Raw genomic sequence first — 12,940 nt, 5'->3', positions numbered from 1 at the left:
TTATGACTCTTGAATTCAGCCATCCTGGGTCTTTAGATCAACTAATGCTATCTAGACTTGGTGTCCAATTGTCCATGGAGATTTTCCATAGAATCCAGGTCATAGCTGAACTTTTTTTTTTTTTAAGCTTCACTTCTTATCCAAGTTCTGAACTGAAGAAGCTTTTTGGATGAGACATAAAACATTTCAAAACAAAACAAAATCACCCCAAGAAAGTCCAGTTGCCTTTTGGAAAAGCACCTTTGGGACAACCAATCCAATTTAAACAAAATTTGAGGGCATCCGGTTGAGAAACTTGTGCTGGAATGATCAGTGAATGGATGCCCTTTTGATGCCAAGTGTACCAATTCAATTCTTTTATATCGTCTTTATATCAATTTTGGTTTAACATGTTGATTTGGAAGGGGCTTAAGCCAGTATGTATCATCAGTACCTTCATGTACAAAAGTACATGCTAGAAAATTTTTGCTGTCACCATCTGAATTGTATTATCAGTTTTCTTTTTAACTCAGATTTTAATTTTTGCTTTTGTAATGCCATATTAGATGTACATACATATCTAATAAAAAACAGAAGTCTTTAAAGCAAACCAAAGTTGTTTGGTGGTATGTAAGGTTTGTGTGTGCATTTGAAGCTAGATGAATGTTCTTAGGTGGGTGTCCGATGTTTGAAAAGTGAAAGTTAAAAAAAATTATTGTTGCAAAGAATTTTAATAGTAAGTTTATATATTTTATGCGTGATAAAGGAAAGCAGTTCAGACATAGCCACTGTGTTCTCCAGAGCTAATATGCAGTGGAGCCAATCTTTCCTACAGGGATGTCCAGAACCATGAGGGTCAGGATTTTCATTTTCAACATCATAGCAGAAGTAGGTAGACAGAAATAATTTGTTTCCCTGACTCTACATGACATTTTGACCTCCTATTGAGATGTGTTGCTGTATGGTCATTTACTTTATTCTTCGGGTATCACAGGAAATAATAACAAATGTTCTGAGTAAGAACATAACAGTACCCAGATCTTTATAAATATAGTGATATTCCACTTGACCTACAAGATTGAGAAAGGACTCAAAGAAATGCTTTGTGTTCAACACTAAAGACAAATGATTTTTAGACCAAGCCAAATGAACTTTTGCTCTTCTGTGCTCCCAATAATACTTTAGTGATAAAGACTCATGTTAGGTGCAATAACATTGAGAAAATAGTTTCCTGATTTCTAATATCCCTACTTTCATTGCAGGTCTTTCTTATGGTTCCTGGTGACCACACATTGTCCCATTCTTGCTCATTGCAGCAGTTAGTGCTTCACAGAGGTCCTGCAATGGACATTTACTGCAAGTAAGTTAAATTGGAGGTGAGAAAAATTATTTTGGTGGAATGCAACTTTCTAAGTTGAAGTCAGACTTTATTGGGCCCAAATTCAAAACTAATTCGAATTAATATTTTGATGCTATTTTGCCATTCATACGTCCATCAGAAAACAGAACGCGATATAATGCTAAAACACATTCAGACTGTATCAGTATGAGAAAGAATTGTCTTTTTTTGTCAATAATTATTTTAAAAGTTAGAACTAAGAAAAATACACCCAAGAATATTAAATCTGTAAAAAGAAGTACCTCAAAAAAAACCTTGCTTTTTAATTTTACTTGGTGTTTATTTTATAAATAGATAAAAAGACACTTCTTAAATGCTTTTTTTTTAAAAGTAAGAGTAAGAAATTTAAGAAAGTAAGAGAATAAATTTTAAAAATGTAGTCTGAAGTTTGGTGTCTACACTTGGATGTGGGTTATGATTAATTTTATGTCGGTCTCCAGATGTTGGAGCTTTATCCATTTTTAAAAAATATCTCTAATGTTTACCAGGATATGTGTGAAGTATAGTCTTTAACAAAGTTCTCTTTCATAAACTTAGGCTCTAGTTCCAAAACAGAATCCAGGGAAATATTTCTGACCAAGAGCTGGATGAACAAGAAGTTCAAGGGAGTAGTAAAGAAAGGAAAAGAAGCCCATTAAAGATTAGAAAAACTGAATGCTTGCCAAAGATATTTAGGAAGATTATGGATAGGCACCAAATGTTCCATTTACATTGTATGAACACTGTCCTTTTGGTGCTTATTTGGACTGGCATTGCAACAGCACAGAAGGATTGTACAGGTGTGGAGTGTAAGCAGCCAGAAAATTGCATTGAAGAAGTTCTAGAGCCTGGAGAATGCTGCGCCTCTTGTCTGCACAATGGCTGTACTTGCGAAGGATACCAGTACTATGATTGTGTGAACGTAGGCTTTGTCAATGGAAAAGTGCCTGAAGGACAGTCCTATTTGGTCGACTTTGGAAGCACAGAATGTTCTTGTCCCAAAGGTGGAGGTAAAATCAGCTGCCAGTTTATGTTATGTCCAGATCTTCCACAAAACTGCATTGATGCTGTGCTACCAGCAGATGGATGTCCCGAATGTGGAAGAATAGGCTGTGTCCACGAAGACCAGAAATATGCTGCAGGACATACATTCCACATGCCTACATGCAAAGTGTGCCATTGCCCTAATTCTGGTGGTGACCTCATGTGCTATCAGCTCCCAGATTGTAATGAATCCACATTAACCTCCCCTAATCCATCTGATACCATGGAAGTAGAGCAGCACTATGATGATCCCTACAGTTATGACCAAGAGGCACCAGAAGGGGACACCACTCAGGTGGAGCCACCCAAAAAGTACTACAGTTATTCAACACAATTGGAACAAGAGAGCATAGGCCAAGAACAAAGTGAGGATTATGATTATCTTGCAAGCAGTGTTACTCCACCTTCACTGACTCAGTCTGTTTCAGACCCAGCATTGCCACAACAAACCAGCACAAATATCCCTCTCCTAAATCATCCAGAAAACAGGAGCAACAATGAAAATAGCAAGGTCAGGATGAATACAAGCACAGGATCAACAACTGAAGCACCACAAAGATATAAGATGACCACTACAAATAGTGTGTTAAAGGAAGAAGTCATGGCAACAACAGAGACACCCCGGAATGGGGCCGAAGTGGAGAGACAAAATGCGATCAACCATGAGAGAATTGAGCAAGGAGAAAATCCTCATTTTAGAATCAAACTAAACATGAAAAAAGACCAGAAATTAAAAGTACCCAAGTCATTGGATTTCAAGGAATCCAAAAGAGATAACTTCCCTGAAGTCAAATTTAATCCGACACCATCATCGCTGATTGCCTTGAAAGAAGACCGTAATTGGATAGCCCCCAAACAGTCTCAAACACTTTATCATTACCAGCCTGATGAAGACGTGGATCCCAACTCTGTTCATACATCCTCCAAATTATCAGAAGGTAAGATGTTGGTTTCAGTGCCTTAATGTTAAATTAATAATAAAATATACAGGTAGTCCTCAGCTTACAACACTTCATTTAGTGACTGTTCAAAGTTACAACAGCACTGAAAAAAGTGACTTATGATCATTTTTCACACTTACATCCATTGCAGGATCCTCATGGTCATGTGATCAAACTTCAGATGCTTAGCAGCTGGTTTATATCTATGATGGCTGCAGTCGTGATCTTGTGACCTTCTGACAAGCAAAGTCAATGGGAAAGCCAGATTCACGTAACAACTATATTACTAATTTAACAACTGAAATGATTCACTTAACAACTATGGCAAGAAAGGTCGTAAATGGGGCAAAGCTCACTTAATAAATGTCTGACTTAGCAACATAAATTTTAAGGTCAATTGGGGTCATAAGTTGAGGACTACCTCTAGTCTAACTAACACTTGCAGAGTCAAGGGGTCACAAAAAATTCTTAGCTCTTTATAGAATAGTGATGCATAGTTTTAGTGAAAGTGAGTGGATAGCTGGTCAGCTGTAATGCAATTTCCCATTTTTTCTCTTTCTTTGAGTTAGTTATCTAACATTTGGACTTTTTAACCATTTATGTGATGGAAAAGAAGCAATGTTTGGATTCTTTTTCTCCTAAAGAAAAAAAAATGGATGAAATTTTCATGATTGGGATGTGGGCACTTTGAATTTACATTAGTTCTGATTAAGAAAGGAGTGTGAGTATTTTGCTATCTTTTATTGCATAATTATTAAGGTTTTTCACCTTTCTAGCATTGCATAATCCCAAAACAAGATATTATAAGAATACTCCTTCTATGGAGAAGTAGAGGTAGCCAGGGATGAGCAATTAGCATTTTCTACAAATTACAAAGAGTTCATAACCACCCCCAAATCTCAGGAATTTCCCCCACCCTTTTTAATGAAAGCATACTGTTACTGTGAATACAACAACCAGGTAGCCTTTTCACAGATGAAGATACTTTTACAGGATTGTTAACATATCATAATAGAAATGTTAACATATCATAAAAATGCTATTGCTATCTATTTTACTTTAATTCATATATCTTCATTAAATATATTTGATTTGACTTACTTGCCATTGAAAAAGGAAAATTATAGTTTGAATTCAAGTGGCTTTAAATATTTGATGAAAATATCAGATTATCTTTATTGAAAAATTTAAGCACATAAATGTTTGGGCAATGTTAAGTAAATGTCTAATCCATATTTGTTACTGACAAAATTAAATATTAGTTAAATTTTGACCCAACTGACCTCAGTAACTCCTGCATATATTATGTAACATTAGCTCAAAAAGCAATGTGACCTGGTTTATGACCTGTGCTGAAAATGAAGCTGCTTGCTGCTTTGAAAGATAAATTCTTTGTTAATAATGGCTTTGCTAAATGAGCAGTGTTTATGTTAAATCCCTCTGTGCATTAATAAAAATATTAGTCCATCTCTTAGGACAATCTTTGTAGATTTGCTTGCTGTAGATTTGCTTTGTCATGTTAACAATCTTGAAATTGAAACAGAGGAATGATCAATGTTTCCACCTAATCAATGGGTACTTCCAGTGAGCCAGTCACCCATTGCCATAAGGACACTGAGGTTATGCTCTCATGGAAAAATTGGCCAGATGCGTCCATCCTATATGCATGAACTGAGTTAATACAATGTTATGTCAGTCTATGTTATGGAAACTCTAGAAGTGATATATCTATGGAGATTCTCAGCAATCCAGGTCATGGTTGTCCCAAAGGTGTTTCTTCAAAAGGCAATTGGACTTTGTTTTTTACTTGAAGATATTTTGCTTCTCATCCAAGAAGCTTCTTCAGTTCTGACTGAATGGTGGCGGATGGAAGGATTTCTATTCCTTGTGGTCATCTGGTTGTTAGCACTCTTTCTGAGAGTCGTTAAGCCCACTTGGAGATTTATCTGTGCCCTCAGGGTCACCTGAATAATGCAAATGAGTGTGGAACCTTCTTGGAACTGCTGAAAGGACTGTGTTGTAAACAGAAGATAGCTGGTGTCTTAAGAAGCTGGAAACATTGATCATGGCACACCCATTTGCACTATTGAGGACCACTGAAAAGAAAGAGTGCTAGCGACCAGATGACTTCAAGGAATATAAATCCTGTCATCCTCCACCATTCAGTCAAAACTAGAGAAGCTTCTTGGAGGAGAAGTAAAACATCTTCAAGGAAAAACAAAGTCCAGTTGCCTTTTGAAAAAGCACCTTTGGGTGTAGAAGTGACAAGAATGAGATTGCAGTTAGAGTAATTAAAAGACCACTATAGGACTATGGCGTTCCCGTTATAGTTACACTACTTATTTTCAGACAAATTGATATAACTTTTCTGGCATGAAAATATTTTAATATGCTGACCATCATATTCAATTATGCCCATGCCACATATCTGCAAAAACGTACAGGAAACCCTGATTGTTAAGGAGCTTGACTTTTGTTACATTTCTTCTCTATAACAATGAGCCATGAAATGATCCCTTCCTGTTCCCATTGTGATAAGATGAGAAGTGAGATCAGATCATAATGGATGTTGCCCAAAATAAACCATGCTTGTGATCTAAAGATTGCTGGGCTTGCCTCTCCCTTTCCTGTCACTCAGAGAGCCTCCATGCTTGCATTTCTCATGTGTTTTATTGCCAGGTCTAACTTAACTGGTCATGCTTGCCACCCTAATCAGAGGGAACCCTTATGGGTTTGTATTTCATTAAAATAATATCCTGACTCAGGTTAGAAAAAAGTCCAGTGCCAAAAGATAAAATCCATTTATTTGTACAGTAAATAGGCTAAATTCCTGGCTGCTGAGCATTAAAGTTGGGAAGCTGCCATCTCATGACCTAAAGCACACATGCAGAAGAAGAAGATATCTATGGAGAAAGAAAAAGAAATTATTCTGCATATCGGCATCATTAAACTCCCAGTGGAGTGAGCAATCGGTTCTTCCATTGTGGAAGGCATGTGGAAATAATTTCACAAGATAGCAACCCTTGGTTTTGAGAAAGAAGACTCTTGAGCAAGATATCCTCAGTGATTCTCCCTTCTCTTGACAAATCAACTCCCTGACAAAGTTTTCAGTAGTAATTCAGTCACTCTTGCTATTCAGAACAAGCAGGGGTGTCAAGCACCAGGGAAATCAAGCAGTTCAAACGTGTATAAAGATTTATTGTAAGCTTAAGCTCTCTACAAGAATCTGAACTAGTAATGGGAGTTAAGGATAGAAAGGAATTCAAGGTGCGTGTGACTTAGATCTCTTATGGGCGTGCAGGGACTCATGACTGATGATGCATTTGACCCATCCCTCGGGCTCAGCCTGGTTATCTCCTACAATGGGGAAACCATGGCCCTCCAGAGCTACATCTTTAAGCAAGCTTGGCCAGCAAGGCCAATGATGAGTACTGGTGGAAGTTGAACTCAGCAACAATTTCTCCATACTTTCTGTAAACCATACCTTCACTGATAGAAGAAGTAGTTGTTTGCTTTTGCCCCCTTTATTAATTCTGCCTTAAATAAGAGAAAGAATGTCTGGAGCAAGGAATATTAGAATTGAGGGCTTTGGTGACCAACAGATTCTGTCCTGGGCTGGGATACAAGCCTAAATCCTTTCAAGAAAACACACCTAATACATGTTCTGTATCCTAGGATAGATTGATGCTTTACCATGTATTGGTGCTTCCAGTCAGACTAGTTGAAACATTGTTTGTGACAAAGCTGGAACAAAATATAATAAAATACAAGTTGGCTGCTAGTAAAAGCAACTTTACATATCCTTCTGCTTCTCTTCTCAATGGCAATAGGAAAGCTGTGATGTCACTATACTGTGTCCGGTTTTGGCAAGTAGCATCCACTGATTATGATGGCATAATGATATGTATTACTAGAGGTTTATGTGTAGAGATGTTGAAAAGAGACCACAGTAGTTTTCATGGGCAGTTTGGCATCTTTTATCCTGCCTAAGAGAGCCACTGGAAATTCCTAGGCCTAAGCCACAGAGATCAACACCAAATCAAAGATCAGAGCTCAAATCAAAGCTAGAGAACAAGCTAAAAGTCATTAAAAAGGTAAAAATTTGTGAGGAATTACTTTTACAACTTAAACTAAGAATCCTTTATGTTTTTTTGGAAATTATATACATCTCCAACAAGAAAGTTTCTCACAGGGTTGTTGTTTTGGAGAAAAAGGAGGAAGGAATATTGGGTAAATTTGCTGTTTTGAGTTATTTATAAAAATAGTAAAGGGATATAAATAAATAAATTTGGCAAAAAAGCAATACTCATACATGCAAAATGTAAATAAATAAATAAATAAATAAGTAAATAAGTAAGATGTTAGAAGCATGTCACAATGGAAGGTTCTCCCTTTTTGTATTGCATCTTTATTAAGCTACAATTGAACATGAAGTTTTGTAGTAAGTGATGGCACTTAGCCAGCTTTGGACTTGGAAGAAAAGTAAGTGAAGGCGGCTTCTCAGACAGGAAGTAGGCTAAATTAGGAAGTACACATATCTGCAGTGTTGTCAAGAAACCTTCATGGATGTGTTCACAAAGTCATCAAGAACTTGGCTCAGACTGAAGGAAGGTTTTTTTTTGGTGTGTGTGTGTGTGTGTGTGTGTGTGTGTGTGTGTGTATTTTGTGTATTTTTGTGTGTATGTATTTCATTTGTGACGTATCAGAAGTATTCTGAGATGTGTAAATATGTTTTTAATGAATAAATGATTGTACTTCTTGCAATTATAAACCTTACTTGCACACTCATATTTAGAGGTTACTGAAATAGTTCTCAGTACTGTTTTAGGTGCTACTCAATTTCTTTAGTCTTTTCAATTATTTCATACTAAAGATCCCAGTGAAGGCACTGTGAGGATATTTGGCATAATTAAAAAGGTTGGCAAAAGTCTGTTGATGTTGGACTGAATAAAGTTTTGCAGTTGTACTAGTGAATTTTCTAAGCTATAGATTAACCATTTAGGCTCCAATGAGAGAAATACAGAAATAGCTAGTACCTCCAGAAATAATAATACAGATTTTTAGATCATGATGATACCTTTCCCCAATTCTGTCCTTCTAATGCTTAATTTCATTGCATCCTGAGCAATGGTCCCAATTCCACAATAAAATTTCAATTATAAATCCAGAACAGTGGAAATAAGACCCAAATTGGTGATTTAGAAATTAAAAAGAAAATTTTCTATGCATTTAAAAGCTTTTAAAAAAAAAAAAATCCACCCCTCATTAATCTCAAATTGGGTTATATTGATTAAAATAATTACGTAATTTCTGGAGTGAATCCACTTTTAAGAGCCTAAGTAACATATGAGAATTAGTTTTTAAAAAGGCCAATGTTTAAAATATACAGAAAGGCCGGAAAGTGACCTTAGCATCTGGCTGGATGAGGTGGAAGAAAGTAGTTAGGTTCTGGGCTCCAGGGAAGCAATTTTGAAAGGCCCCCTCTCTTAACATTTCAACTATTGCCCTCTGGAACAGCTGCAATTTTCAGGCCTACTTCAAAGGCAGCCCCAGGTAGATAAATGCTAGCAGTTGTCTGAATGGAGTTCTTGGAGCAAAGATAAGCTTGATTAGACTTGTTCTTGTTTGTATATCAGTAGATATGTGGCAACAATACAATGGTGTACATAATCAGGACTGCATACATTTCAGGATTAAAGCATTTGTGTTATATTTTCTTACAAAAACAGGTGATTTGAACACTTTATTTTTCAAAACAGGAATGTTACAAAGAATGTCATCATTAGGATTGCTTTTTCTCATTGTTGGGAGTGGAATCAGATTACAAGCCTGGTGATGCTTGTTCCTTTCCTTGGAAGTAATAGTGACTCATTTGACTGTATCCATATGTGTTTCATGATTAAACGCACATGTCAATGTTTCTTTCTTTGCAATTCCTTGAACCAGCACAATTGATAGCTGCTGCAAGAAGGAAAAATCAGTGGGACAGAATGGTCAGATGCTTTTCTTTCGGTGACATTTTGAGTGCAAGATAGAGGAAATGCTTTAAAAAAAGTGCTTTGTGGTGCTTTAGAAATCCAGAGTGATTATCCTTGCTGACAAGGAATGAAATTATCTTTTTAAAGGGTCAGTTGCTAAGTGCACTACTCCCTCTGTCTCTCACCTTTCCCAGTTTTGGCTTAAGTAAGGTGAAAGTGGTTAGCCATTTCCAGCTTAACAGGCCCTGACATTCCTGAAAAAGCAATCTCCTGAGTAAATTAATTCCCTTTTTTGACAGTTTAGAATTCTTACTTGGATTCTTATTGAGCCCAGCTAAAGAGGGCAATGCATTTCCAAAGCGGTAGACTTTTCTCAAATTCACAGGGTTTAAGGAAAGGTATTTAGCTCTGAATTACACTGGGCACAGCTTCTCCTGGATATATACTGACAAACTAAAAGCCACAACAAAACAGCTATTTAATAACATGACACTCTTTAGCTGAAAATGAAGAAAATTTGCAAGAGCTCATAAGAGCAGGAGAAAAAAAAAAGGGGGGGGGGAACCCCTAAGTCTAAAGAAGAGAAAAGCAATGCTAGGCAACATGAATGTTCATTATTTATTTAGCATAAGACATGATTAGTGAATGTGTGCTCGACAGGGAAGAATTGAAGGTGGTAGATACTTCTCTTTTCTCGGACTCAAGAACAATTAAAGATGAGGTGTTTCTTATTTCTTATTGCTCTGCTTATTTTTTTTAAATGAATAATAAAAGAGAAAAGCTGTAACAATGTTAGGATCAACAGATAAGAATTTTTTCAATAGTTCAGAATAGTTAAAACAATGGACTTTCCGATTGGTAAGGCATGTCTGTGAAAGCCACATATTAAAAAAGAAAGAAGACTGACTGTCTCCCTGAGGCAATTATTAGCATTCAGTTAGTGACCGTTCGAAGTTACAATGGCACTGAAAAAAAGTGACTTATGGCTGTTTTTTTCACACTTATGACGGTAGCAGCAATCCCCATGGTCACATGATCAAAATTTAGATGCTGGGCAACAGACTCGTCATGCGACCTTCTGACAAGCAAAGTCAGTGGGGGAGCCAGATTCACTTAACAACCGTGTTATTACCTTAACAACTGCAGTGATTCACTGAACAACTGTGGCAAGAAAGTTGGTAAAATCGGGCAAAAGTCACTTGAACAACTGTCTTCATTACCAATGGAAATTTTGGGTTCAGTTGTGGTTGTAAGTCGAGAATTACCTGTATTTGTTTAAGTTTCCTAGCCTCCTCAGCATCCAATCAGATGTGATTAGTAACATCGTGTCTTTAAACATCTGCTTGCATTTTCTTATGTCTTTTTACTGCCTGGTGTTCAAATTTTAGCTTCTGAAATGTGTAAGCTTTTAACTCATGAAGTTTCACATAATAATGTTGAATTTGTGTAGGGGTGGGTTTTTTGGTAGTTTCTATGATTTCCATTTTTCATTTGATTTTATAATTTTGCATTTCTTGGAAAGAATAACACTGAAGGGCATGGAATAACTTAAGATAATTACTAGAGGAACATTTTCTAACAATGTAAGCGTGATGCAAACTTTGAGTGTTACAACCCTTCAGGAAACTAATCATAGGAGCCAAAGAATGCAAATTGCCCTTTGTTAGTTCAGGTGGGCTAATCTGAAACAGACACCAGTCAAAGTGATTTATAATGAGTGGACTCTACTTTATAATTAAGTGGAATTAAAAGTTACTGCTTTTAATGCCAAGAAAGATGAACTATAGTCTATACATTTCAGAATAATAACTTATTGGTAGAGATACGAAAGGCTATATGATAACCCAACATCTTTTCAATGTTTATGCTTTTTGTCATCTTTACTAAGCAAGGATAGTGCATGTTGATTCTACCTTTCCATGGTTTGGCTTTATCATGTTGAATAGTCAGGTGTAAAGGCAGCACCTCTTCAGATCAGGTTTACAGTAGTGAGAATAAAATCTTCTGCCCAATCAGGAATACTTAACAATAACAGAATAACAGAGTTGGAAGGAACCTTAGAGGCTTTCTGGTTGAGTAAAGCTCCCTTCATTGAGAGACGAGGGGTATATGAAAGAAAAGTCACTCATGCTTTACTTGTTCAGGATTATTACATTTTTTTTAGCCTTGAAGAACAAAAACACTGTTATTTTTCAGTGTATACAGAAAAATAATTGCATTTAATTCAATACTTTTGAACTACACAAAGTAAAGGATTATTTTATTAGATTCAGATGCATACACATCAAAACTGGATTTATATATCACTCAAAAAGCATGGTTGATTGTGTAAGGGAAAATTGATAGCATTGTTTCAGTTTTTATACACAAATGTAGTCTTTATTCCAGAGGTGGTATTCAGCAGGTTCTGACCAGTTCTGGAGAACCGGTAGTGGAAATTTTGAGTAGTTCGGAGAACCGGTAAATATCACCTCTGACTGGCCCCGCCCCCATCTATTTTCTGCCTCCCGAGTCCCAGCTGGGAGGAAATGGGGACTTTGCAGTAACCTTCCCCTAAAGTGGATAGGGAATGGAGATTTTACAGTATCCTTCCCCTGCCGCACTCACCAAGCCACGCCCACCAAGCTACACCCACAGAACCAGTAGTAAAAAAATTTGAATCTCACCACTGCTTCATTCACATAACAAGTCACACAGCCACTGCAAAACAAATAATATTTATAGCATTTCTCTAATTAAACTATTTAAACCTGACTTTCAACATTTTCTTTTTTTTTTTAATTAAATTTTATTAACATAAACAAACGTAAAACACAAATACATGTAAACACTTATACATTAACAAAAAGTCAATCGACTAACTTCTAGAAAACCTTCGCATCGGTGATTAATGTCCATTTAACCAATTTTCCTTAATCATACTATTTACAAATTTACTTGCTTATACCTTAATACATTCATTGAAGTTCAGCAGTATCTTTCTACAATCATATTAACCATTTATTTATACAATCCTACGGCTCATCTCATGTATCTATTTCTACAATTCTTGAGTTATGTTCTCCTAATGTCCTATGTTGTTGGCCCTATCCTTCTTTCTAACCATGTGTACCATTTTTGCCAAACTAAATAAAAGTCAGTGTTCTCTTTATCTTGGAGCTCTTTTGTGAGCCTATCCATCTCTGCGCATTCATTTATTTTTGTTATTATTTTTTCTTCTGTTGGTATTATCTCGGATTTCCAATTCTGAGCGTACACTATACGTGCCGCTGTCAATATGTGGATGGTAAGATATTTTATCTCCTTGGTACACTGTGGTGTAGTCATTCCAAATAGAAAGAATTCTGGTTTCATTTCTACACTTTGCCTCGTTGTTTCTTCAATTATTCTCTTAATCTCTTGCCAGTAGCATTGTGCCTTCCTGCAAGACCACCAGAGATGGTAATATGTCCCCATTTGTGTCTTGCACTTCCAACACATTGGTGATGTGTTTGGAAACATTTTAGCCAAACGTGCCGGAGGAAGGTGCCATCTATAAAATATCTTGTATAAATTTTCTTTGTATGGAATCGACAGTGTCATCTTATAATTTTCTGCCCATAGCTTGTCCCATCTGTCCA

At 36.5% G+C, this 12,940-nt stretch overlaps 1 protein-coding gene across 1 annotated transcript in view; it reads left to right on the top strand.

The window, feature by feature from the left end:
• Positions 1–2,024: 2,024 nt before the first annotated feature.
• Positions 2,025–12,940, top strand: part of FBLN2 (fibulin 2) — a 107,726-nt gene continuing 96,810 nt past the window's right edge. The window contains exon 1 of the mRNA XM_070933659.1: positions 2,025–3,339. Within this exon, the coding sequence (XP_070789760.1) occupies positions 2,061–3,339 (1,279 nt within the window). The 5' untranslated portion in view covers positions 2,025–2,060. The remainder of the gene's footprint in view (positions 3,340–12,940) is intronic.

This window comes from Pituophis catenifer, unplaced genomic scaffold (assembly GCF_029215685.1).
Source record: "Pituophis catenifer annectens isolate HBS135680 unplaced genomic scaffold, rPitCat1.0.hap2 SCAF_2, whole genome shotgun sequence".
Taxonomy (NCBI): Eukaryota; Metazoa; Chordata; class Lepidosauria; order Squamata; family Colubridae; genus Pituophis; species Pituophis catenifer.
This window is presented reverse-complemented; position numbering and strand designations above follow the sequence as displayed.